At 39.7% G+C, this 26,506-nt stretch overlaps 1 protein-coding gene across 3 annotated transcripts in view; it reads right to left on the bottom strand.

Annotated features, from left to right (window-relative positions):
• The window catches only part of SUSD6 (sushi domain containing 6), a 118,351-nt gene that overhangs the window by 8,350 nt on the left and 83,495 nt on the right, over window positions 1-26,506 (bottom strand). For all 3 annotated transcript variants that reach the window (XM_021004645.2, XM_078151560.1, XM_021004646.2), the window contains 2 exons: window positions 2,134-2,331; window positions 1,007-1,145 (listed from right to left, as the gene is read on the bottom strand). In XM_021004645.2, the coding sequence (XP_020860304.1) occupies window positions 1,007-1,145; window positions 2,134-2,331 (337 nt within the window). The remainder of the gene's footprint in view (window positions 1-1,006; window positions 1,146-2,133; window positions 2,332-26,506) is intronic.

Here is a 26,506-nt window from a genome sequence, read left to right as displayed (position 1 = left end):
ATGGTCAGAACCTTTTCTTTTAAAACAACAGAACAATTACAAAAACAAACAAACACAAAACAAACAACCCCACCTAGATACACAAAGGTAAACTTTACTTCAACTCCTGTCTGGAAATTTAAATGAATGTTGGCTTATTCTACATTTCATACCAGAATGTGAATTAGTGACCAGAAGAATGATTAGTGATTAGAATGAGAGGAAGAGGGGCAGGTAGGTGGCGCAGTGGATAGCGCACCAGCCCTGGAGTCAGGAGGAACAGAGTTCAAATCCAGCCTCAGACCAAACACTTGACACTTACTAGCTGTGTGACCCTGGGCAAGTCACTTAACCCCAACTGCCCAAAAAACAAAAAAAAAAACCCACAAAGAATAAGAGGAACTGAACTGAGTTACTAGAAGGAGTGTGTGAAGGGACTTGTTTACTTTACATAAGAACGAGAAGCCTCTTAAAACCTCTAGTCAAGCCCAGAAAAAGCTCTGTAGCTGAAGGTGGCCTCTACCATGAGAAAGCATGAGTGAGCTCCAGAATTTCCTGGCAGACTGTAAACGCCTTGAGGGCAGAGACCATTTTTTATTTTGTGCTTGTAGTTCCCGTGTGCTAGCATAGCTCCCTGAGTTCGGTGAATTCCAAGGCAGTTGTGAGACAGAGCTGGGTAATTCTTCAAGGGGAGACACCCTTACAGTCCAGGATATTGGTACCCTTGGCTAGCTAATTAAGGAGAGATGCAATGCGATAAGGACAGAGAGGAAAAAATCATTTCCCTTCCTATGCTTCTAGCTCAGTGGGGCCTAGAAGTCAAATCAGGTTTAAGCAGCCACCCCCAAGTACAGAATGGGAAGTCTACGTTGCCTTCTTGAACTTCTGAAAATGGAAAGGAAAAAAGAGCCTGGGTGAGTCCAGGGCTTTTCTAAAAGTTGCATTTGTGAGCCCCAACTGTCCATTTTTTCTAAGACACCTACGAATTCCCCCCCTCCCCACTTTCTATCCCATCCCTCCAGCTCACCTGCTATGATGGAAGGACTTCAACTTTGGCTGCAGCAGAACAAAAAGCACAACCAGGAGAAGGATGAGTGCTACTGAGCTTGCTGTAGAGGCCACTATGGACAGGGCAGGCACACCGATCGTTGTGCGAATGTCTTTGTCTACAGAAACAAGCAGCCATCAGTAGCTGTCCATACCCACAAAACCCAACCTACCAGTCCAAATAGAGGATGGGCCAACAAATACATGTCAAGCTCTGTCATACACATCACTGCGAAACTTTCCTCATCTTGATTCCTAAATACCGAATTCTCCTCACTTTTGGCTCCCTATACCTATATATAACTACCACGATTAGGTCATTGGATCTACTCAAATTACCTCTCTCTCTGATAGCAGGAGGAAGTTTTAAAAATCAATTGTGAACTAGTGAGTGTCACTGTGATGTCTTAGATTTCACCTGTGTTTTCCTGCAGAACAACAGCCTGTGACAGCTGGACGGAGAACGACTCATGTTCCAGCTTCTGTAAGAAACACTCACTTTTCTTCGCCCCTCAGGGCTTCCCCTAAGGCTGCATGGGCTAAACATGGTTTGGATTAGAAATCCATGCATGAAGCACAAACAGGGCATATGACACACACTTTCCTACAGGCTGCATGTGTTTTCCTGTTAGGTCAAATACAAGGGGAGAGAGATCTCTCCAGCTGGACTGTTGTACACATAACAAAAGAGTCAATTTCCACTGAGGGGATAGGGTAGGGAAAGAAGTAGAGAACAATAATCACTGTGTCCAGAAGATGAGGCTCAAAGGTCACCAGCAGTTGGCTATGAAAACAAGAGACTTTGAGAATCAGAAGAGTTAATCTTTATACCAGGGAAATATCTTGGCAAATTATCAAGCATCTTAAAGGTCACCCTTCAGTTACATGCAGTGGCATGTGCACTAGTGACAGATGTCTTTCACAAAGACAGAGTTTACAAGGAGAAGGGGGATGAGGGGGGCATTGGAACCTGTGATTTGTACGTGCAAGTAGCCTGTGTACAGATTACACTCGGGCCAACACTGCAGGAAGTAGACACGACTTCCCACTTCCAAAAGGGAATTGCACTTTCTCCCTCATATCCTTTAGCATCAGTGCTGGGCTGACCTTGGCTGTGATGGCAGCTGACCTCCATGGCTGGGTTCCATTCCCCATCTTTACATGTCAGGTATTTGTAATCCCCTTTCAGCATGTAGCCTTCATCACAAAGGTACTCGATGACACTGCCTGATGCCAAGGGATCTTTACAGGGGGTTGGATGGCAGATGAAGCCACCATTTTCTGGTGCTGGTGGTCGAGGACACACTAAAAAGAAGGAAAGAAACAGATGAAGTATAAAACTCAAGGAATTTTCCTGGATATTTTAGCTAAATAATACTGCAAGAAGACTAATACCCTGATCCCCAACAGGTAGAGGGCCTAAGGAACTAAAGCCAAAGTTTTTGGTGACTGCTATAAAAATCAAGATGCCAAAATTAAAAAGGGAAATTTAGCTCCCTGCATTTTTACACCTCCCTTTTCCCATTTTGCTCTAAGTTCACGGAGACCAAGTAATGAAGGAAGAAACAACTATAATATATATCCTTACTATAACACACTTCACCACTATGCTGATTTGGACATAACATAAAGCCAGATGTAACAGTTAACCTAGAGGGAAGATATTAATCCTATTCCTCGTCACCCATGTTATGATGGTGTTTCATAGTCTAATCAAAATGAACTAAATTCAGAAGGTCAAAGCAGAGGCCTAGGTTTGCGCTTTATTTATTTTCTTTTCCCACTTAAAAGTATTTTATTTTTTTCCCCCAAGGTTTGTGCTTTAGAGGCTTTAAACCATTTTTGTTCCCAAAGATCTTCTGGCATCTGTTGCCTCTGAGCCAAGAGCTTGGTGGCTGAATCCACCTGTAAGATAGTTCAATGCTCCATCTCAATCAAATGGACCTGGTTATCTGTAGGCCTAGGGGCAGGTCTTAATATAGTGTAGGAACCTGGGCCAAAGAAGGAAGCAACAAGGCATACTGAACAGCCAAACGGCAGCTAGAAAGGGAGGAAGGATATGAGAGACCTCCGGCAACCTCCTAAAATAGATGTACAGATGTATAATTCACGCCGCAGGCACTTCACTGCAATGTCCTCCTTCAGAAGGGAAACAGAGGGAACACTGACAGGTGGAAAGGATGGAGGACCATCGCCCCCCTCCCCACTGGTGGCAGGGTAGAGGCTAGGAATTCATAAATGCCAACTTTTTGTTAGGCTTACAAATGTGTCCAAGACCACGAGTTTCTCAAGGGAGTTATTCCCAGTTCAACTGACCCTCTCCCCCTCAAGCTCTTGTCTTCCTGAATATCACAGGTATCATTTGCCTAAAAAGCAGTATCTGTCACTTTATGGATTTATCATTTTCTCTTTGGGTAAGTGATCTTTGCTGTGTCAGATCAACACCACACTTCATTCTTATAGGGGAATACACATATGCACACATGTTCAGAGACACAGATGGCAATGGAAGAGGGCTGGGTCTGGTGCAGATGCACCAAAGTCCCTGGCTGTGCATGTCTGCTCTATCATTTAACTACCCGTTGGGCAAGTTACTGAACCTCTGATCCTCAAAAGTCCCTTCCAGGATGCTGTGGTCCTCAGAATCATCTTCAACTAATGAACAAACGCAGTACTTGCATTTCTACACTATGTAGAACAGGTGAAGATACAAAGAAGTTCCTTATCCTCAAAGAATTCATGATTTAGTTGTGGGGATGAGTCATGACAACATAAGAAGATAAACAAAAAAGAAGGCACAATGGTAAACAGCAAATGATTAATACAGACAGTGCTACAGGTAGAAAAAAGGAAGGAGTTAAAACTAGATGATCTCTAAGAACCTCCTAGCTCTCAATCCCATGTTCCTAAAGGTCACTGAAGGGTTCAGAGAAGGAAGAGGTCATCCTGGGCTTGGGTAGGGAGGGAAGTAAAGAGGCAGCATTTGAAAAATAGGTAGGAATCAGTAAGGTAGGAAAGACTGCAGCTATATAATAGGGTGTCATTTCTATTGTTAAAGCCCTTGGCCCCACTTCACAAATTACAACCTCCTTCTTGTTAATATTTCCACCAGACTCTCCAAAACATATTCTGGAAGTAAGCCACCATTTACCTATCCAGGTATTTAGGCAAATACCCCTAATGAATTTAATTAGGTACCTCCTAAATAACAGGAGGAGAAACTTATCCATTACCTCGGCTATCCCTCATCTCCAGGGCTTACATTTGAAAGTTCGCTTGCTTTCTTAAGAAGAGCCCTTACTAGGATACTCTACCCTTTACACATTCTCCTTATTCAGGACAACAAAGTCCTTCTGCAAACCAAGGGACATAATCTCTAGCTTTCTATGTGCTATATCTAATTGGTTCACTTCCTCCAGAAACAAAGTTTCCCACCAATTAATGCAGAGCACCACAGGACTAGTTTCCAAGAGCAGCCAAGATACGTCAGCCCTATTACAGTCAAGGGCAGGAGGCCAGACAGAGGGGAAAGATCTACCATTCAATTTACAATCTGGTTTTCTTGGAGAAGTTCTATCATCTAAGTTCTAGTTATTACACAGAATATGAATACCCCAGACAAAGAGCAGTCTTAATTCAGTAAAGCAAAACCAGAATGACAAAAACATCGAGCTTAACAAGGTTAGAGAAAGGAAAACAAACTGGGCGATCTCTGGCTTGGTATTCCAGATGCTGTCACCAGTCCAAGGCAGGAAACGTGGACAAGCCATATCACTTTAGGACACACCACGGGCAAAAGAAACAATCTGGCATTGCTCCTGACTGCTGGTACTGAGTCAAGGTCTTTGAGTCCCAGAAGAGATCAGTCATTGCTGATGGAGACTCTGAACTATGATCTTCTAAGAGGCTGTTTGGAGTGGGCAGGATAGGGGAAGTTCGTCAGAAGAATCAAAAATCCTAAGGGTAACGCATCAGCCCAACAGGTATAAGGAGTCACCATTTCTGGACTTAATCTCCTCATCAGGTTGTCTAAATGACAATGCCAGGACGCCAGAGGTGGTTTCATTCTTGGTCCAGCAATAAAGGAAGACAATTAACATGTCTGACTGGCATACTGCATAATTGAAAAGGAGTCGCGGTTGAGGAGAAGAGCCTGAAGACGGGAAAATCAATTTATCTCCCCTTCTCGGTTTTTCCACTATTGTTTTCAGTCATTTGTCTCTCGAGTGAGCACAAGAAGCAGAACTACTTGCTTCTAGTTCAGGGGCAGGGATAAAGAGAAGCAAGTCACCATCTCTGGAACTGTTACTATGGCTTACAGGTATCTTTTCTTCCACATAATTTGCCTGAGGTCACATGGCTTTTTCAGTGCCAGAGCCCAGACTAAAATCTTGGACTTTCAGGGCACTAGCCTTTACACAAGCCTGTATCGTTATCTATCCACACTAGCATAACAGAACATTTATTATATAGACCCCTAATAATTGGGACCTCCTATTAGCCATTTACAATCATGGTGGTGGTGATTTGAGGTAACTCATAATAAAAACAAGCTTTCACATGATTTAGTAATAAAGACAACTTCAGGGTATGTTCTGGAACATTCAGCTCAAATCTTCTAAACCTACAGGATGGTATAATAGAATTGTTCATAACAATAACTCAAGAAGTAGGGAGAAATACAGTATTACCATGGAAGATACCCTGGGTTTTTAGAGGGTCTGTGGTATGAACTCTAGCTTGATTATTTACTATCCAAGCAACCTTGGCCAGCTCACTTCAGGGAAGGAAAAGGAAGAGGAGTGAAGGGAATGGGAAGGAAACAAGCACTTATACAAGTCCTACTATGTGCCACACACTGCATCCTATGATCCCATTTGGTTCTCACAACAACCCTGAAAGTGCTACTTATGCCCATCTTACAGTTGAGGAAACTGAGGCAGAGAGGTTAAGGGACTTGCCCAGGGCCACACAGCTAGTACATCTCGAAGGCCATATTTGAACTCAGTTCTTCCTGACTGAAGGCCCAGTCTCTATCCACTGGACCACCTTCCCTTCCTCATCTATAAAATGAAGTAGTTGGACTAAATGCCTTCTGAGTCATTCACAGTCATTACAACTCTAAATCTATGAAAATAACTGCGATAATAAATGACATTTAAATAGTGCCTTAAGTTTTTTTAAAAAAAGTTATTTTGAACTTAAACACCTCAAAAATGACCCTTTCCATATATACAGCAGAACACACAAGATTGTATATGAAACAGTGAATCTCTATTTCATACTGCTGCTTTTAAAAGAAAATAATTCATGTTACTTTGAAAACTGCCCTGCTTATCTGTGTTTCTTTTTGAACTTCCTTTTGTTCTTTTCTGTGCATTTTAAAAATGTTTCAGTCGTCCACTTCAAACAAAAAAAAAAGATTTCTTAACATACAGTATCCAGGGTTTTTTTAAATGAGTTTCCAGAGAGTTTAAGGATTCTTTTTTTTGTCTTTTGGGTGAGGCAATCAGGGTTAACTGACTTGCCCAGGGTCACACAGCTAGTAAGGAGTTTTAAAGGTTCTTTAAAATCTCTCCTTGAACCCCCCCAAAATACTGACGAAAATAACATCTTAAAAAAGCCTAACCCAAATGGCAAAAGAGGTCCAAAAAGCCAATGAGGAGAAAATGCCCTAAAAAGGAAAACTGGCCAAATGGAAAGGGAAGTCCAAAAGATTACTGAAGAAAATACTTCCTTAAAAATTAGAATAGAGCAATTGGAAGATAGTGACTTTATGAGAAATCAAGACACTATAAAACAAATCCAAAAGAATGAAAAAATAGAAGACAATGTGAAATATCTCACTGGAAAAACAACTGACCTGGAAAATAGATCCAGGAGAGAGAATTTTAAAATTACTGGACTATCTGAAAGCCATGAACAAAAAAAGAGCCTAGACATCATCTTTCAAGAAATTATTAAGGAAAACTGCCCTGATATTTTAGAACCTGAGGGCAAAATAGAAATTGAAAGAATCCACCGATCTCCGCCTGAAAGAGATCCCCAAAGGAAAACTCCTAGGAATATTGTAGCCAAATTCCAGAGTTCCCAGGTTAAGGAGAAAATATTATAAGCTGCCAGAAAGAAACAATTCAAGTATTGTGAAAACACAATCAGGATAACACAAGATTTAGCAGCTTCTACATTAAAGGACTGCAGGCCATGTAATATAATATTCCGGAGGGCAAACGAGATAGGATTATAGCCAAGAATCACCTACCCAGCAAAACTGAGTATAATCCTTCAGGAGAAAAAATGGTCATTCAGTGAAATAGAGGACTTTAAAGCATTCTTGATGAAAAGACCAGAGCTAAATAGAAAATCGACTTTCAAATACAAGACTCAAGTGAAACATGAAGAGGTAAACGGGAAAGAGAAATCATAAGAGACTTATCAAGGTTGAACTGTTTACATTCCTGCATGGAAAGATCATATTTATAACTCATGAGACCTTTGTCAGTTATTAGAGTAATTGGAGGGGGAAAAATTATATGTATGTAGATAGATAGATAGATAGATAGATAGATAGATAGATAGATAGATAGATAGATAGATAGAAGGATTATACTAGGAGAAGAAGAAAGGGGGAGGTAGAATGGGGTAAATTATCTCACAAAAAACAGAAAGAAAAGGCTCTTACAGTGGAGGGGAAATGGGGGAAGATGAGAGGGAATGAGTGAATCTTATTCTCATAGGATTTGGCTTAAAGAGGGAATAACATACACATTCAATTGGGTATGGAAATCTGTCTTACCCTACAGGAAAATAGGGGGAGAAAGGGACAAGAGAGCAGGGGGATGATAGAGAGAAGGGCAGATTGGGAAAGGGGGTAATCAGAAGCAAATAATTCTGAGGAGGGCCAGGGTCAAAAGAAAGAATAGAATAAATGGGGGGCAGGATAGGATTAAGGGAAATAGAGTTAGTTTTTCACAACATGTCTACTATGGAAGTGTTTTGCATAACTGCACATGTATAACCTATGTTGAGTTGCTTGCCTTTTCAATGAGGGTGGGTGGGGTGGGAGGAAGGAAGAAAATTTGGAACCAAAATTTTAAAAACATATGTTTAAAAACAAAGTTTTCACATGCAACTGGGAAATAAGAAATACAGGAAATGGGGTACAGAAGTCTATCCTGCCCTACAGGAAAACAGAAGGGGAAGGAGATAAGAGAAGGGGGGGAGAGATAGAAGAGAGGGCAGACTAGGGGAAGGGGTATTCAGAATGCATGCCATGTTGGGGTGGGGGGAGGGGCAATATGGGGTGAAAATTTAGAACTCAAAATCTTGTGGAAGTAAATGTTGAAAACTAAAAATAAATAAATTTTTAAAAAAAGAAAAAAAAAAGAAAAAAATCTCTCCTTGACTTACTTTTCATGTCAGTTATTTCTGATAGCAGACTTTCTTTTTCCATTTAAAAAAATATTTTTATTTTGCTCTAATATTTCTTGCTCTCTCATGGAGTCATTGATTTGCATTCGGCTTATCCCAATATTCATTACATGGGTAAGGTTTACCACTTGCTGCTCTGAGCTATTTATTCTTCCTCCAATTCTTTCCTCAAGACCTTTCATTTAATGTTTTAATCTTTGCTTCATTTCTTCTAGGCATTCAGGTAGTCTTTATGGAAAACCCGTTTTTTCCCCTTTGAGTCTCCGTAGCTGTTATGTAGGCATTCCCTCCTCTTAGCTTGGATTTTTGGGTAGCTCTTGGATCTACTGTTAAGTGTCTTATAGTGATCTATATTTTTTGTGTTTATTTGTTTCTCCAGACTTAGTTCCTGAATTGGGCCATCCTACCAAGATTAGTCATCACCTCTTGCTCTGTTTTTGGGTAAGGTTTTATTTTAAGCATAAAAAAAAATCATTCTGAGAAGGGATTAATTGGCTTTGCCGGAGGGTTCATGATTCACAAAAAAGTTAAGAACCCCCTGGTCTTGGCCATCTCAGGACAGAATACTAAAGGCTTTTTAGGGCCTGGGTGTCTTGGCTCTCCTGGTCTGAGACTGGCTGTGCTTGTGCTGACCACTGCTTCTCCTGGTCACTTCCAAGGTCGACTGTGAGTTTATAAGCCCCACCCTGGGACTTTCTCTAGGAGCTTTTCACTCCTGATGCTTCTGCATACAGATCATTTTGGGAGACAGGTTAGTAAGTTTTGGGGATTGAAAGGTCATGAATTTTTTTTATATTAATATATAAATTTATTTATTTTTAGTTTTCAACATTTACTTCCACAAGATTTTGAATTCCATATTTTCACCCCATTTTGCCCCTCCCCCCGCCCCAAGATGGCATGTATTCTGAATACCCCTTTCCTCAGTCTGTCCTCCCTTCTATCTCTCACCCCCCTTGTCTTATCCCCTTCCCCTTTTATTTTCCTGCAGGGCAGGACAGATTTCTGTACCTCATTTCCTGTATTTCTTATTTCCCAGTTGCATGCAGAAACAATTTTTTTAAAAACATGTGTTTTTAAAACTTTGGGTTCCAAATTTTCTCCCTTCCTCCCACCCCACCCACCCTCATTGAAAAGGCAAGCAAGTCAATACAGGCCATACATGTGCAGTTATGCAAAACACTTCCATAGTAGACATGTGAAAAACTAACTCTATTTCCCTTAATCCTATCCTGCCCCCCATTTATTCTATTCTTTCTTTTGACCCTGGCCCTCCTCAGAATTATTTGCTTCTGATTACCCCCTTTCCCAATCTGCCCTTCTCTATATCATCCCCCTGCTTTCTTGTCCCCTTCCCCTATTTTCCTGTAGGGTAAGACAGATTTCCATACCCAATTGAGTGTGTATGTTATCCCCTCCTTAAGCCAAATCCTATGAGAATAAGATTCCCTCATTTCCTCTCACCTTCCCCTGTTTCCCCTCCACTGTAAGAACCTTTTCTTGTCTGTTTTGTGCAAGATAATGTACCCCATTCTACCTCTCCCTTTCTCTTTCTCCTAGTATAATTCTTTCTCACCCCTTAATTTTATTCTCCAGATATCACCCCTTCATCTTCAACTCACCCTGTGCCATCCATCCATCCAATCTATCTATCCATCCATCCATATATACATATAATTTTTCCCCTCCCACTAATACTGACAAAGGTCTCATGAGTTGTAAATATCATCTTTCCATGCAGGAATGTAAACAGTTCAGCCTTAATAAGTCTCTTATGATTTCTCTTTCCTGTTTACCTCTTCATGTTCCACTTGAGTCTTGTATTTGAAAGTGAAATTTTCTATTCAGCTCTGGTCTTTTCATCAAGAATGCTTGAAAGTCCTCTATTTCACCGAATGACCATTTTTTTCCCCTGAAGGATTATACGCAGTTTTGCTGGGTAAGGTCATGAAGTTTAACAAGTTAACTTGGCTGTTCTTCCTAGGGATTGGTGTCTGTCTGTCTCCACACACACACACACACACACACACGCACGCAGTATCTGGAATGTGCTTGGCATGTTTACTATTTAAATAAACAGGAGAGTATTTCTTACATGCTGACCTTCAAATTCTGCCTCAATTTCAAAATCTGGCATCTTAAGCCAACAACAGAAAAGACAGAGAGGGAAAGGAAATGGGAGGGATAAGGAAAGTGTTTGGAAGTAGAATAATTAGGAGCAGGGGGCAGACAGAATCTAAGTCACAAAGGGAGCCACCAAATCTATTCCACAATTCTATTAAATGTCTTATCCCCCACCAGAACTGAGCTTGTAAACCTAATTAGTTTTACGAATAAAAGTGTAGAGGCAAGGGAGGGGCCCTATATTTTTCCTCCTTTGACATAAGTGATTTCATTTTAGAAACCTCCATTATAGTGAAGACACAGTGAGTTTCCATGTTTGAGTTTACCCCAGTAACAGTTTGCTTTGCAAGGCTAAGCATGGAGGACGAAAAGTTGTGGACAATTACAGAAGAAACAAGCTGCCTTGCCCCACTTAGAAGGCTAAGCTTAAAGAAAACAGGTTACTTTGTCCTGCCTACAAGGACAGTGATAATAAACAGCTTTCAAAATAATGAATTGTTTCCCTCAAGGTATAAAAATTCTGCTAACTCTGGCACTTCTCTGTGGAATCTGCCTTGTACCTGCTACCTGTCCACAAAGGGACTTATCTTAGGCAGCCAGACGATACAATGCATAGAGTGCTGGATTTGGAGTCAGAAAGAGCCAAGTCTGAATTCTGCCTAAGAGACTTATTGGCTGTGTGACACTGGGCAAGTCACTTACCTCATCTGTAAAATGATGATAATAATAGCACATACTTTCTAGAGTTGTGGGAATCAAATGAGGGAATATAAGGCTTTGCAAACCTTAAGAGCACTATATAAATGCTAGCTATTCTTTGGTATCCTTTCCACAGCAACACATCTCTGAATAAACTTTTTCTAGCTTATTATTCCCAATTGTCTGGTTGAGCCCTTTTTTCTTTCCTTCCTTCCATTTATATTTGACATACTGGCTGGGAATCCAAAGAACAACAGTAGGTGAGAAGAAGTTGTGAACTTCCATATCTGACTGAGGAACTGGATTTCTCAGGCCTTCCCCCCCCCCCAAATCAGTATGAACTTTTATTCCTGTTATTCTGTTTCTGGATGAACTGGCTGATTCTTATTAGATGTGGAACCCTGTTCTGTTTTACTTTGAGGGTGTCTTGGGTCCTGTTTTGCTTTTTGTCTTGTAAAGTAGAATGTGTTTAATTACCTTCGCTTAACTGTTGTGGAACAGTTTAAATGAATTATTTGCATTTTCTGTTCTTAGGAATGTGTATGTTTCTTTAAAGTTTAAAGAACAGTCAAAAGTGCCAGTGAGATTTGTTTACTGACTGATTTCTTTCTTTCTTTTTTATTTTTAGCATCTCTTCAATTTGTTTTGTAGCCACCTGACTTCTACTTTAGCAGAGAAGCTTTTTCTTGAATGTCAACATGGCTTGGCCCATGTAGTCTGGTAAATATAGAGAAAGTCCTAGATAAGCCTCTCCTCTTTCCCTTTATGTTGTGAGGGAACAAATCTAATAGTTTCCCATAAAAGAATTATTTTTCCCAAGCTTTTTTGTAAGTGCTATTTGAGAGAAAATGATGGGAGAAACTGACTGATCCTCCAAATTGTGCATAGCCATTTTTTAAAAAAACCTCTGGAGACAGTTAAACCACTGATCAGTGTTTGTTTATATTTGCCTTAAATATAAAACTGACCCTTACGTAGAGAAGAGAAAAAAATTTAGTAATCTCTCTTTGACTGGCACAGAGGCTTCCAAAGGAAAAAAAAAGCCTAGATTTTAAAATTGAGTCTTTTTTTTCTTTTTTAAATTTTATTAATTTATTTTGATTTATCAACAATCACTTCCATATGCTTTTGAGTTGAAAATTTTTCTCCCTCTTCCCCCGCCCCAAGATGGTACACAATCTGATACAGGCTTTACATTTACATTCCCATTAAACATATTTTCACATTAGTGAAGTTGTAAGTAAAAATTAAAACCAATAGGAGGAACCATCAGAAAGATGAAACAAAACTCAACAGACAGTAAAAATAAGTGATAGCGATTCAACTTCCATAGTTCTTTCTTTGAATGTGGACAGCATTTTCCATCCTGAGGCCTCTGGAGATATCTTAGATCCTTGTAATGCTGAGAAGGGTTCAATTTAACAATATTAGTCATCGCACAACATGGCTGTTATTGTGTACAAAGTACTCTTGGTTCTGCTCACTTCACTCAGCATCAGACCATAAAAGTCTTTCCAGGTTTTTCTGAAGTCAGCCTGTTCATCATTTCTTATAGCACAATAGTATTCCATTACATTCATATACCACAACTTGCTCAGCCATTCCCCAATTGATGGGCATCCTCTCAATTTCCAATTCTTTGCCACCACAAAAAGAGCTGCTATGAATATTTTTGTACATGTGGGTCCTTTCCCATTTGTTTGCTCTCTTTGGGATATAGCCCTAGAAGTGCTACTGCTGGATCAAAGGGTATACACATTTTTATAGCCCTTTGGGCTATAAATAGTTCCAAATTGTTCTCCAAAATGGTTGGATCATTTCACAACTCCACCAACAATGTATTAGTGTTCCAATTTTCCCACATCTTCTCCAACACTTATCATTTTCCTGTTTTGTCATGTTGGCCAATCTGATAGATGTGATGTGGTACCTCAGAGTTGTTTTGATTTGCATTCTCTAATGAATAATGATTTAGAACATTTTTTCATATCACTATAGATGGCTTTAATTTCTTCATCTGAGAACTGTCTGTTCATATCCTTTGACCATTTATCAATTGGGGAATGGCTTGTGTTTTTTATAAATCTGTCTTAATTCTCTATATATTTTAGAAATGAGGCCTTTATCAGAGAGACTGGTTATAAAGATTCTTTCCCAATTTTCTGCCTTCCTTCTAATCTTAGTTGCACTGTAAAAACTTTTCAATTTAATGTAATCAAAATCATCCATTTTGCTTTTCGTAATGTTCTCTATCTCCTGTTTGGTCATGAATTCTTCTCTTCTCCATAAATCTGACAGGTTCCTTGTTCTCCCAGTTTAGTTATGGTATCAGCCTTTATATCTAAGTCACGAACCCATTTTGACTTTATTTTGGTATATGGTGTGAGATTTGGGTCTATGCCTAGTTTCTGCCATACTCTTTTCCAGTTTTCCCAGCAGTTTTTTTCAAAGAGTGGGTTCTTATCCCAGAAGCTGGGGTCTTTGGGTTTATCAAATAATAGATTACTATAGTCACTGACTACTGTGTCTTCCCTATTTAACCTATTCCACTGATCCACCTCCCTATTTCTTAGCCAGTACCAAGAAGTTTTGATGATTGCTGCTTTATAATACAATTTAAGATCTGGAATTGCTAGGCCACCTTCCCCTGCATTTATTTTCATTAGTTCCTTTGATAGTCTGGACCTTTTGTTTCCAAATGAATCTTGTTATTATTTTTTCTAACTCTATAAAATAATTTTTGGTAGTTTGATTGGTATGGCACTGAATAAGTAAATTAGCTTAGGTAGGATTGTCATTTTTATTATATTAGCTCGGCCTACCCATGAGCAACTGATGTTTTTCCAATTATTTAGATCTGATTTTATTTGTGTGAAAAGTGTTTTGTAATTGGGTTTGTTTTGGTAGGTAGACTCCTAAATATTTTATAATGCCTACAGTAAGTTTAAATGGGATTTTTCTTTATATCTCTTGCTGCTGTGCTCTGTTGGTAATATATAGAAATGCTGATGATTTATGTGGGTTTATTTTATAGCCTGCAACTTTGCTAAAGTTGTTTATTATTTCAAGTATTTTTTGCTTGATTCTCTCGGATTCTCTAAGTATATCATCATGTCATCTGCAAAGAGTGATAGCTTTGTTTCTTCTTTGCCTATTCTAATGCATTCAATTTCTTTTTCTTCTCTTATTGCTAAAGCTAAGGTTTCCAGTACAATATTGAGTAACAGTGGTGATAATGGACATCCTTGTTTCACCCCCGATCTTATTGGAAATGCTTCTAGCCTGTCCCCATTACATATAATGCTTGCTGAAGGTTTTAGATACATGCTATTTATTATTTTAAGGAAGACTCCATTTATACTTCTAGTGTTTTTAATAGGAATGGGTGTTGTGTTTTTATCAAAAGCCTTTTCTGCATCTATTGAGATGATCTTGTGCTTTCTGTTGGTTTTGGTGTTGATATGCTCAATGACGCTGATAGTTTTCCTAATATTGAACCAACCCTGCATTCCTGGTATAAATCCTACTTGGTCATAGTGTATTATCCTTGTGATAAGTTGCTGCAATCTATTTGCTAGCATTTTGTTTAAAATTTTTGCATCTATATTCATTAGAGAAATTGGTCTATAATTTTCTTTCTCTATTTTTTGAGCAAAAGTGTTTATTTTCATTTTTTCCCTGTTAAATTATGTAAGATGGGACCCATTTAAATTAAATTAAGTTGGGAGTTAGCTTTACAAGGAGTGAGGAGTTTTCCATGATAAATTTTTTAACTTTTAAAGTAATTTAGTCTATTCTCTCGACTTAATGGAGCTACCAGGATTAAAGAAAAAACAGTGAAAAAAAAATAGAGAAGAGGCCTTGAGTGAATGTCAGTTTGCTTACTGAATCCATAAAGTTTTAGAGGCTAGTCTACAGCCTGGTTCAGGAGGCTTAGGGATTCAGTTTAGAGCCAGAACCCTCCTTGGGAAAACTTATGTCCATAACCTACGTAGCTTCAATTGCTTCTTTTTTTGCTTTTACCTCTAAAATCAGCCAAGGACTCCTTTTTCTTTAGTTTACATTTTATTGTGCTTATAAGCACAAGAGTGGAGAGTGTGGAAGTGAAGAAAAACAGAAGTGAGCCCGTTTTAGAGCTAACCTCCATTACTGTATAGACTGAACAAGTCTTGGTGTTTGAGTTTACTCCAACCCAGTCTGTCCTGCAAAGCTAAACACGGGAAAAGAAAAGTTGTCCCCAGACACCCACAGAACAAGCAAGTTGTTTTGCCACCTGTACAGTTAGAGACAGTCATTCCCCTCCAAAAAAAAAAGATTATTTTTCTCAAGGTAAAAAAGTTCTGCTACATATTTTTTTCAGATAAGGAACTCTTCCCCAATCTCCTTCTGAAAGCTATGACTATCGAGTGGGGAAAAGGGACTCTCGGGAATAGATTCCTTCCATGTTGGTAGGAAAGGGGAGAACTTTTTTAAAAAGTAGTTGTCCTTGTAGTTATGTGTCGCTTAATAAACTTCTCTTTAGTGTGTGTTTTTACCATAACAAAAGTAAAAGTCAGATACTACAAAGAGTAGCAATCCTCAAACAGAAAGTGAACCAGCATAAAAGTGGCGGTCAGAATTAGATTATAGACTCTGTGTCAAATGGTGGGGAAGAAAAAAGGCATGTGTTTCTGACAATGGGTCAATAGATAACTTCAGAAATGTTTTTTTAGGACATAGAGGAATGGCATGCTCATATATTCACGTTCTCACTTCTCCCACATTCTAAAAAGAAGAAAGTATGGATTGTAAATTCTTATACTGGCCCCAATCCTGCCACTAGATGGCTGTGTGACCTTAGAGTGGTTATTTGACCCGAGCTGCTGTTTACTTGCCTATAAAATGAGGAGGTTTCAATGGATGATCTATATGGTCCCTAAAGGGTCCAAAATTCTATGAATCAAAGTTGCATATGATTAGGTGGGTGGTATTCCTACCCATTTCAGTACTATCCTTTAAAGTGTGTTGTGTCATCTTTATTTTCTTCTGAGAGAAATGATACATGGTGGAAGAAACATGTCAATACAATCATTCTCCTCATTTCTGTAGATCCCTGAAAATTGGCTTTAGGCTGGAGAAGCAAGGGTGGCACAGTGTTTAAATTTCCCTTTGGTTCCTCAAGGGTAACCTAAACATCTCTTTTTCTTCCCCTTTGCTTTTTGCTGGCCAAGCAAATATCAGAGAATCTTATAGAATTTTAGACTCAGAAGACACTTTTAGAGTTTATATAATTCAACTTGTCCCAGTAAATGGGAGAAGTCCATTTTAGGGGTGGATAAAGCACCTTAATTTGAATGTGAGGGAAGAAAAAAAATTTCTCATGCCATTTGTAACCTCTTTCTCATACGAAATAAACCTTCTCAGCAATCAGACAGGAAGCTCATTGTCCAGCCTGGATCTCTATTTTCTCACAAGAACTTCCCACATGATGAGAGGGGAGGGGAGTCAAGTTGGCCCTTTAGATGGGGTTTGCTGTCAGCACATAGGATGGACAAAGAAGAAAGAGAAACTATTTTGAGGTCTTGCTGCCCTCCTTGGACACTTAAAATCTCCTTTAATCTTTTACTAGCCAGACACCAGCTTACTGGTTTCAGAACTCCTTTGTGGGATGGATAACTCAGAGTTCCTCTGCCAACTTCACTCTTAACTCTCCACCCTCTGCTCAAAAGAGCTGTAAGAAAAGTCACTCGACACCTTAAAGACCTAGATAAACGTGAGCTGTGATTGTGGGAATTGGGTTCAGACATAAGCTCTGAACCATATGGCCTTGAGCATTTAAACCTCCCTAGGCCTCAGTTTCTTGATCTAGAAACTAAATTAAGAATTAAGTGTCCTCTCAAATTAGATCTTATAATGTTAATTAATGGTCATTTGCTCTAATTGATTACATACCCCCACTTTTTTTGAGGGGGAGGGGGCAATCGGGGTTAAATGAGTTGCCCAGGGTCACACAGCTAGTAAGTGCCAACTGTCTGAGGCCAGACTCAGGTCCTCCTGACTCCAGGGCTGGTGCTTTATCCACTGCGCTATCTAGCTGCCCTACGCATCCCTTTTAGAAGAAAAGAACTATCATGTCAAGGAGATCTAGTCTTAAATATTTCATCTCTTCTCACACCATAATCCGATGAGAACTTTCTAATACAACTATCATGTCAAGGAGATCTAGTCTTAAATATTTCATCTCTTCTCACACCATAATCCGATGAGAACTTTCTAATACAAAAAATCTTGTCACAAGTGGGAATATATATTCACATAGGCAGGACAGCCAAATACTGTGCACAAACACAAATATGCTATGTCTCTTCTGCGTCCCATTTTCTCTATTTGTAGCTGGTAAAACATGCTGGAAGAACTTTTAATGGTAGGGGGCAGCTAGGTGGCACAGTGGATACAGTACTGGCCCTGAAGTCAGGAGGACCTGAGTTCAAATCCAGTCTCAGACCAAAAACTTGACACTTACTAGCTGTGTGACCCTGGGCAAGTCACTTAACCCCAATTGCCTAAAAAAAAAAAAGAATTGAAAGAACTTTAATAGTAAAAGTACAAGCTTAAAAAAAGTTTCCTGTCAGTAGACTAAACATATTCCCAATAATAACATGGAATTTCAATTTCGTAAGCACCAAAAACCACTAAAAGAATGAACTGGCTAAACTAAAGCTGGTTCTCTGATAAAACAATGCTGAATCTGTGATTTGTGAAAGTTTAAACCTGAATTCTGAAATGTGTTGCTATCTAATAATAAATTATTTTACATCAGAAATTCAATATAACTTATGACAATATGGCCTAAATATGTGAAAGGATTAGTCAGTGCGGAAAACTCAAGGTGTGCGAACTTCCTTCATCAGTGCAGATCTCAAAGGGCCGTGACGTAATAGATAAATCCTAGGAAGTTAGTTGCTTGAGGGACCTAAAAATTAAGTGACTAATTTAGGGTCACAAAGCCAGTCAGTGTAAGAAACCAGCAAAACTTCTTGACTTCAAGCCCAACACCTCTGGTTAGTATGCCAGTTTGACTCTTACTGGAAGACATAATTCTCAGATAAGTAATACTTAAACTCCAAAAACCCTAGATTTTAAGAAACTCCTATGTAAGAGCTATAAAATTTTCCATTCAGTGTGTTCAGACAATTTGCTTTCATCTCCCTCCTCAGTCAGAATGGCTCATATTTACCACACTAAAATCTAAAAATCTATCCAAGGAGCAGATATGCTAAAAACTCTCCCTCCAGAAATAGCTCTGTTATCAGGAAAAGGAGAGCAGGAGGAGGTGAAAAGGGATGCTTTGGTGGAGGGAAGTGGGTGTGGAGATTGGAAAAAGAATCACTTCATTACAACCTCTGGCTTTCTGTTCCCCTCAAATTTGTAAGTCCCTTTCCTCCTTCCTAACAGCAGAATATCCTTGCAGTTGCTGGTTGATCAATAGCCCCCATATGGCTTGTCACCCTTTCAACTTCTGATGTTTTTACACTGGCTCACTCAGAAAGCCTCAGAGGAACAGAATGCCATCTGGGGCTAGCTTTCCCCACCCCCGTGTCATTGTTATGGCTGGGGAAAAAAAAGGCAAAAGGAAGGAAGAGACTTATCCATCTTGCTGTTCCAAGCTGGAAACATTGCTCTGAGTTCATAACCTCTCACCCTGCAGCAACCTGGACAAGCCTGTACCCAGATGCTTTGTAAGGGCCATATGTGCTGGCTGGTACAGTTGAGAGAGGGTTGGAAATCCCGTCTGCTTTCTGTGTTAATTTTAAGTAAGTACTAGTCAGATGTTTTATCCTGAACAACAACAATCTTGCCTTGGAGCTTTGCATTTGCTGTCCCTGGGCCAGCAGAAGTAAATGGGATAAGAAATCACTGACGCATATATTTTTGGACTATGACCAACGCTCTTTCTTGGCAGACTCTTCACAAGAGACTTCCTTCTTCAATCTGCCATGCCACACCATCCTCCACCTGGCTCCCAATTCTCTGCTCCTAGCAGCTACTTCTCCAGTCTCCTGCATAAAGCAATCCCCATTCAACAACAACAACAAAACAATGGGAAGGGAAAAAAATGGAACTCAGTACTTACCAACTTATCCATGGGCCAATTAAGCATGAAAAATGATTTAGTTAAAATACGATTTCAACAAGTCTGATTTAGGGCCGAGTTTGGGCTGCCTCGGAAGTCTTCTCCTCCGTTGAAGGTATTCAAAGCTCAACTATCATCTCCCCCAAGAAGTCCTCCTAAATCCCTTCGTTGTCAGTGCTCCCTCCTCCTCAAACACGTCCTTAGCTATGTGTATGCTCCCAGTAACCCCCCCCCATAGGAATTCCTCGAAAGCAGGGTTGGTCCTGTTTTTCTCTCTATCTCTAGCACCTAAACAGTAACTTGCATATACCTGATGCCACAGATAACAAGAGCTGCTAGTAAAATTAGGTACAAGAAGGATTTGATGTCCAGGGCATCCTGAAAGATCTTTCATGAAAGATCAAAGGGAGGATGATATAATTGATAATTGTTAAGTGCCTACTATATGCTAGATGCTGGGAATACAAACAAAGAAACTATCTCTGCTCTCAAAAATCTTACATTCTAATAGAGAGACAAGAAGGAAAAAAGTACAGAATAAATGTAAAATGAATAAATGAAAATAAATACAAAGCAGTTACAAATAAGGTAGTTACAGAGGAAGGATTTCCCACTAGCAGTTAAGGGATCAGGGAAGGCTTCATGAAAAAAGCAGTGCTTGAACTGCACCTTGAAGGTCCTGAAGGAATTGAAGGAATCTATGATGCAGAGAAAGAAATGCCTTCTAGACATGGAAGTCAGCTAGTTCAAAAGCAGACTGATGCCCTGGATAAGGAACAGAACGAGCTTGTAGGGATCACAGTGCACTTGAGGGAGAGTGATACAATGTAGCCAGGTGGTACAATGGATAGAACACAAGACCTAGAGTCAGGAAGACTCATCTTCCTGAATTCAAATTCCTGAGACATTTACTACTACCTGTGTGACCCTGACTGAATCATTTAACCCTGTTAGCCTCAGTTTCCTCATCTGTGAAATGAGCTAATGAAAGAAATGGCAAACTACTCCAGTGTCTTCGCCAAGAAAACCCCAAATGGGGTCACAAAGAGCTGGATGGGGCTGAAAAACAACTGAACAACAATATACAAGAGGTTAGAAAGATAGGTTGGGTTCAGGCTGTGAAGGCTTTAAAGGTTAAGCAGAGGAGTTAATATTTTATCCTAGAGGCAACAGAGAACCACTGGAATACATTGCATAGGGAAGTGATATGGTTAAATTTGCACTCAAGGGGAATCACGTTGGTAGCTATGTGGAAGACTGACTACAAATCAAAAAGCTGCCCTTCTGTAAGCTGCCCGGGACACTAAAAGCCACTCAACAAGTCTATTCCTGAAATGTCAAATAAATAATCACTGCATTCCATTATAATTTGTTCCCAAATGTGGACGTAACATACAGCTTTTCTTGCTGTTTTGGTTTCTTTCTTCTGTCTCCTGAAACCTGTCACTGTCTCTCTGCTTTTGAAAGGACTGTCCAATATGGCACCAAACACATTTAGGTTTAAGTCTGATTTTTCTCCTACTCTCAGGTCTCTCATATACAATTGAGGCCCAATCAAATGTCTCATAAGATTATCCTAGTTAGAGTCAGAATGGACTTTGGAGATGCAACCACCTCATCTTACAGACTAGACTCTTAATATACATGGGACTCTGTGTGTGTGTGTGTGTGACCAAGATGACCTGGATCTATTAGAAGTTTATAAACATTTTGTGACACATACGTCCGTCTTTCTTTCTCTAAACCAGTTGTGTCAAATTCAAAGAGAAATGGGATGCTACTACACTGCATATAAGATCCCTGTGCACCACATATTGATTTGATAAACCATATATTAACATTGTCTGTAATCCAGTGAACTGTTACTTAGTTATTTTAATCTGGTTCAGGCAGGAGTGTAGAGGTCCCCAAGTTTGACATCTCTGCTCTAAACCCTTTCTGAGCCCTCTTTTCTCTGAGGAAGCCTTTGCCTAAGCTGAAGCAACTTCAAAAAACCCTCAACCTTACTCCATATTCTAAGAGACAGTATATTCCTCTTAATGTTATCTGTATCTTGCCTGTCCTTTGAATTTGGAATGTATGCTTCTGGGGAGAGACTGCATAAAACCTTATTCTTTAACAAGTAAGTGGTCAGTCCCTGTCCCCGTCCCCAAATTATATAGCAGCCTCAAAACTGAGATTATCAAAGTTTGAGATTGCACCAGGACACCAGATAGAAGTGAATCTAGGACAGAGTTCCATTAAAGTTTTCATTTGTTTTGCAGAGGCCAGAATGACTTACTCTCACTCCACTTATTCTCAAATACAAGCCCCCGAATCTAGCCAGTTTGCTGTTGGTGGTGTTTTTCTTTTTTTTAAAGTTCACAGTCTCTCCTATAGCAGCAATCTGTGATAATCAGCACGAGATCCCTATTCCATAAACAGCCACATGATATTGGCTGGAAGCAGAGAAAGGATCCTGCCCCTGTGCCCAAGAGGGCTTGCTCAACATCCTAACCCAGATCTTTAGCAAAGAATGCTGGACCTTAACCTGCTCTCACTAGAAAGATGCATTTAAAAATAAAATCCAAGGTCCAGCTATGTTGATACGAATCTTGTGGAAGCTAACAGAACCAAGCCACAGGCACTCTCTAAAAACCTTCCCCCCCCCAACCCCGAGATGCAATATGCAGGAGGTATTTTCACTGTGTTGCTGATTTGGCTGCTGGGGGAGGGGTAGTTCTGCTGTTGAGAGGAAACTAAAGTTTCTTCTATTTATTCTTCATCAAATTTTAAGCCTCTCAGGTAAACCAGGCTGAGAAGAATAGAGAAAAAAGGGAAGAAAATACATTTCAGTAACCTTCGATATTCTTTTTCAAGTTTCCTTTCACACAGGGAAGCAGATGGCCTATCCCTTGGAGGTTCGAATCCTAGAATGCAGCTGCTACCAGGTCCCAGTTCCAACAGCTGGGGTTAAAGAAGCTCATTGCAGGAGGCAAACATCAGAAAAATAATGGCTTCTATTGTGCATGCATGTGTTCACACTGAGGCCTAATCTCACCGCCTTCCTAGAACTGGGGGTAGAAGGAAAGATATTAAAAGCTTTTTTGAGGAGATCTGTAACTAGAGCTTTAAATTAACAGAAAAGTACAATATAATGAAATTCAATTTTATTTAGTTTATCCTGACTTTGGGGGATTACTGGTATAATATGCCTTTGGGGGAACAAAGGGGGAGGGGAAGGAGACAAAAAATGGTCGCATAAATAGAAGAGTACAAAACATCTGTTGCTCCCTCCTCCTCCTCCCTACCTCATACTCTAATCCAGCTCAGTCTAATTAAGTCACAAAGTAAAAAGGAGGCTAAATGTTCATGCAATTGACTACAAAAGGGGTTGACATTCACAAAACATAAAAGGTTATGCTGTGTGTATACACATAGATGGGTATAACTATATGATTACATAATTAGGCACATCAAACTATTTATGCTGAATAGAATAAAAACCCCTACTCATTATCATTTCAGAGTTGAAAGGGGGAAAAGAAAACAGAAAATGAAGCATCTAATTGCGATCTTCCACAAAGCCAGCCATGCCCAGCTGGTGCCACAGTTGAATTCTCTTAATTAACACACTGCAAAAGCAAGTTAGAAAGATTGCGTGCCTATCATCTAAAAACTACAAGCATAGCAAAAGTTGGGCAGCATCTTTATAGTTAAAGATATTTTTCTCATTTCTGTAAGTGAATCTAGTTGTATGTGTTGTCTTTATAAAAAACGTCCTTTCTGCTCATACAGTCACCCCCTTAGATCAGGCCTTCACCATCTCCTATCTGGACTACAACACTGTTCTTCCTTCCAGTCTCTTCTCTCTCCCGCTCCATTCTTTACAATGCACACAAAACCCCACTCCACACCAGACTCATGGATTGTCTGTATACCTCAAGTTTCTGATAAAGTCTAGTTAAAAGTTTAAAATAAGTTCTTTAATCTGTCCACCTAAACCAAACATACAGACTTTACCAAGTTGGCTTTCTAAAGGAAACTCCAATATCAAATTGCATGCTCTCTTGGGGTGGAGAGAGGGGAGAGATGGGAAGAAAATTTGGAACTCAAAATCTTATGAAAGTGAATGTTGAAAACTAAAAATAAATAAATTTAAAATAAGAAAGTCCAGCTGATGGTATAAAACAACTGAGTTAAGTATACTCTAAGAGGATAAAGAAAGTAAACATGAATAATATGCTGAAGAACTGCAGTGAAGTGGCAGTCAACCTACAAAGCACTCCAGAGAATATTGTGGCATAATGGATAGTGCTGGACCCAATTGGTGTCAGGAAGACTGGGGTTTGAATCTTGCATCTTATACTTACAATCGGTACGAGAATGGAAAGGTAAGCTATTTAACCTCTGGGCCACTTTCCTCATCTGTGAAATGGGGATAACTAAGACCTATGGCATCTAACTCAGTAGGGTATTATGATGCTGAAATGAGAAAACGTATGTAAAGCACCTTGCAAACATAAAAATACCACGCAAAATCAGTAATTATCACCTCTACTAGGGAACCTCATAAATTCAATATCAGAGATTTAGAAATGGGGTATTTAGTTCTTATCAATAATCTCCACCAGCACTGTAACTAGTTAAGTTTGACCTGGGACAAGAATATAAAACTATACCTCCCTGTTCTATGGGTATGACATGCTTGAATGTATATTTTATATTTTTGTACCCCTTCACCCCTCGATAAATCTCAGTTTTGTTTGACTAAGGCAAGTGTATCTTTTTTTTTTTTTTGGCAATTGGGTTAAGTGACTTGCCCAGAGTCAAACAACTAGTAAGCGTCAAGTGTTCGATCTGAGGCCACATTTGAACTCAGGTCCTACCTACATAATAATCCTGTTAAATGATTCCAAATTCGGTCAAGAATCAAGAGACATACTATGAGTAAGTGAGTTTGTTTTATGGTAATTTTTAAAGAATGTATTGTTCTAGTTTGTTTGTTCAGAAACCATTTTAATGGGCATGGAGAGAAATGACTAAAACACACCGGGAAGCAGCATAGTATAGTGGAAAGAGAACTTCACCAGAAGTCAGAGGACCTGCATTCAAATTCCACCTCTGACCGCTCAGTACCCGGCCTTCAGTCTCCCCACATGTAAAATGGAGGAGTTGGACTAGACACCCTCTCAGGTCCCCTTCATACAGATGATCCTACATCATAACTAAGGAAAACCAACAAAAGAATGATGGATAAAGGCAAAGCCACTGTCTTTCACAGATGAACCCGAGAACAAGTGTCCAGAACTCACAGATTTATAGCAGGCCATGAGACAATAGTTAACGGAGATGGATCAAGTGAAGTTTGTTTTGAAAGTGGAGGCGCTGTGGCATGTCTGTAGGTAAAAGGAGACAGGGGAAGACAGAAGACAAGTGAGAGAGTTGTGGTGAGATAATCTGCAGGCTTGGTAGAGACCACCTGTGCATGCAGAGGGGTTTGCTTTCGCAAGAATGGGCCACCTCTTCTTGTGAGATCAGTGGTGAAGGAGGAGACAGTGGCAGATGGCATGTGGGTGATGGGAAATGAGGAGAAGAGAGGAGGGGACTCTTGGTGCATGGTCTCGATTATTTCAGTGAAATGTGTGGGAAGGACCTTAGCTGAGAGGGTGGTGGGAATGGGAGGTGAGAGAAGCTAAGAGGATGGCTGAAAAGGTTTATAAAATCCACTGTGCTGAGTAGGATGGTGAGTTAATTGAGGAATTGTAAAATGATTGCCTTGCCATGGTGAGGACCCAGTTGATTATGTAACAGAAATTTCTAGAGGACCTAGTCAGAACAAATTTTCGATTTTCTCTATGAAAATGGAGGGGGTCAGGGGTATATTTCAAACTTTACATGGTAGTTCCAATATTGCCCTGCTTGTCTTTGTCTCCTTCTGAATTTACTTCTGTTCTTTCTGTTTATTTTATTTAATGATTCCCTGACCTCTTCTTACTTTCCTTTCTTTTTCGGTATTGCTACCACTACTGCCTCATCAACTCCTCAACTCTATCCCCTGAATAAAGAAAAGTAAAAGTCCTTCCTTCTCCCAAATAAGTATAGTCATGCAAACTAAATCTACACATTGGTTACATCTAAACACAAGTATCTCATTCTGCACCTCTAGTCCATCATCTCTCTGCCAAGAGGTGGTTCAGTCTAGTTGCTTTTCAGTCATGTCTGACTGTTTGTGACCCCCATTTAGGGTTTTCTTGGCAAAGATAATGGGGTGGTTTACAACTTCCTTCTCTAGCTCATTTTATAGATAAGGAAACTGGGGTAAACAGGACTAAGTGACTTGCCCAGGGTCTCATAGCCAGGAAGATAAGTCTTCCTGACTCCAACCCTAGTGCTCTGTCCACTATGTCCCCTAGCTACTCAGTCTCCAGGCAGCTAGGTGGCGCAGTGTATACAGCACTCACCCTGGAGTCCGGAGGACCTGAGTTCAAATCCAGCTTCAGACACATAACACTCACCCAGCTGTGTGACTTGGGGCAAGTCTCATCAACTGCCTCATCAAATAAATAAATATTTAAAATATATATGTGTGTGTGTGTGTGTGTGTATGTATGTATGTATGTATGTATCTATCTATCTATCTATATCTATATCAGTCCCCTGAAGTTGTGATTAATTACCACATTCATCATAGTTATTAAGTCTTTCACAGCTGTTTCCCCTTACAGTGTCATATTCACTGTATAACAAGTTACCCTGGTTGTGCTCACTTCAAATCCTTCCAGGTTTCTCTGACTCCATCCCTTTTACCATTTATTATAGCGTACTTTGTTCCCACTATATTCATATACTGTAATTTGTTCAATCATTCTCCTAATTAATGGGTACCCACTTTGTATCTACTTCTGTACTACAACAAAAAGGGCTGCTTTGACAATTTCTACATACTATAAGGATCCTTTCTCTCTTTCTTTGATCTCTGTGGGGGTATGGAACCCAGTACCACAACCACTGGGTCAAAGGATATGCTTAGTTTAAGAACCTTTCTGAGTACAGCTGCAAACTGCTTTCCAGAACGGTTGCATCAAATTCACAGCTCCATCTATAATAGTACACTAGCATGTCTGTCTTACC

Source organism: Phascolarctos cinereus, unplaced genomic scaffold (genome assembly GCF_003287225.1).
Source record: "Phascolarctos cinereus isolate Bilbo 61053 unplaced genomic scaffold, phaCin_HiC Scaffold_3;HRSCAF=262, whole genome shotgun sequence".
NCBI classification, from domain to species: domain Eukaryota; kingdom Metazoa; phylum Chordata; class Mammalia; order Diprotodontia; family Phascolarctidae; genus Phascolarctos; species Phascolarctos cinereus.
The sequence above is the reverse complement of the archived record's forward strand: the minus strand, read 5'-3'. Positions and strand labels throughout refer to the sequence as shown.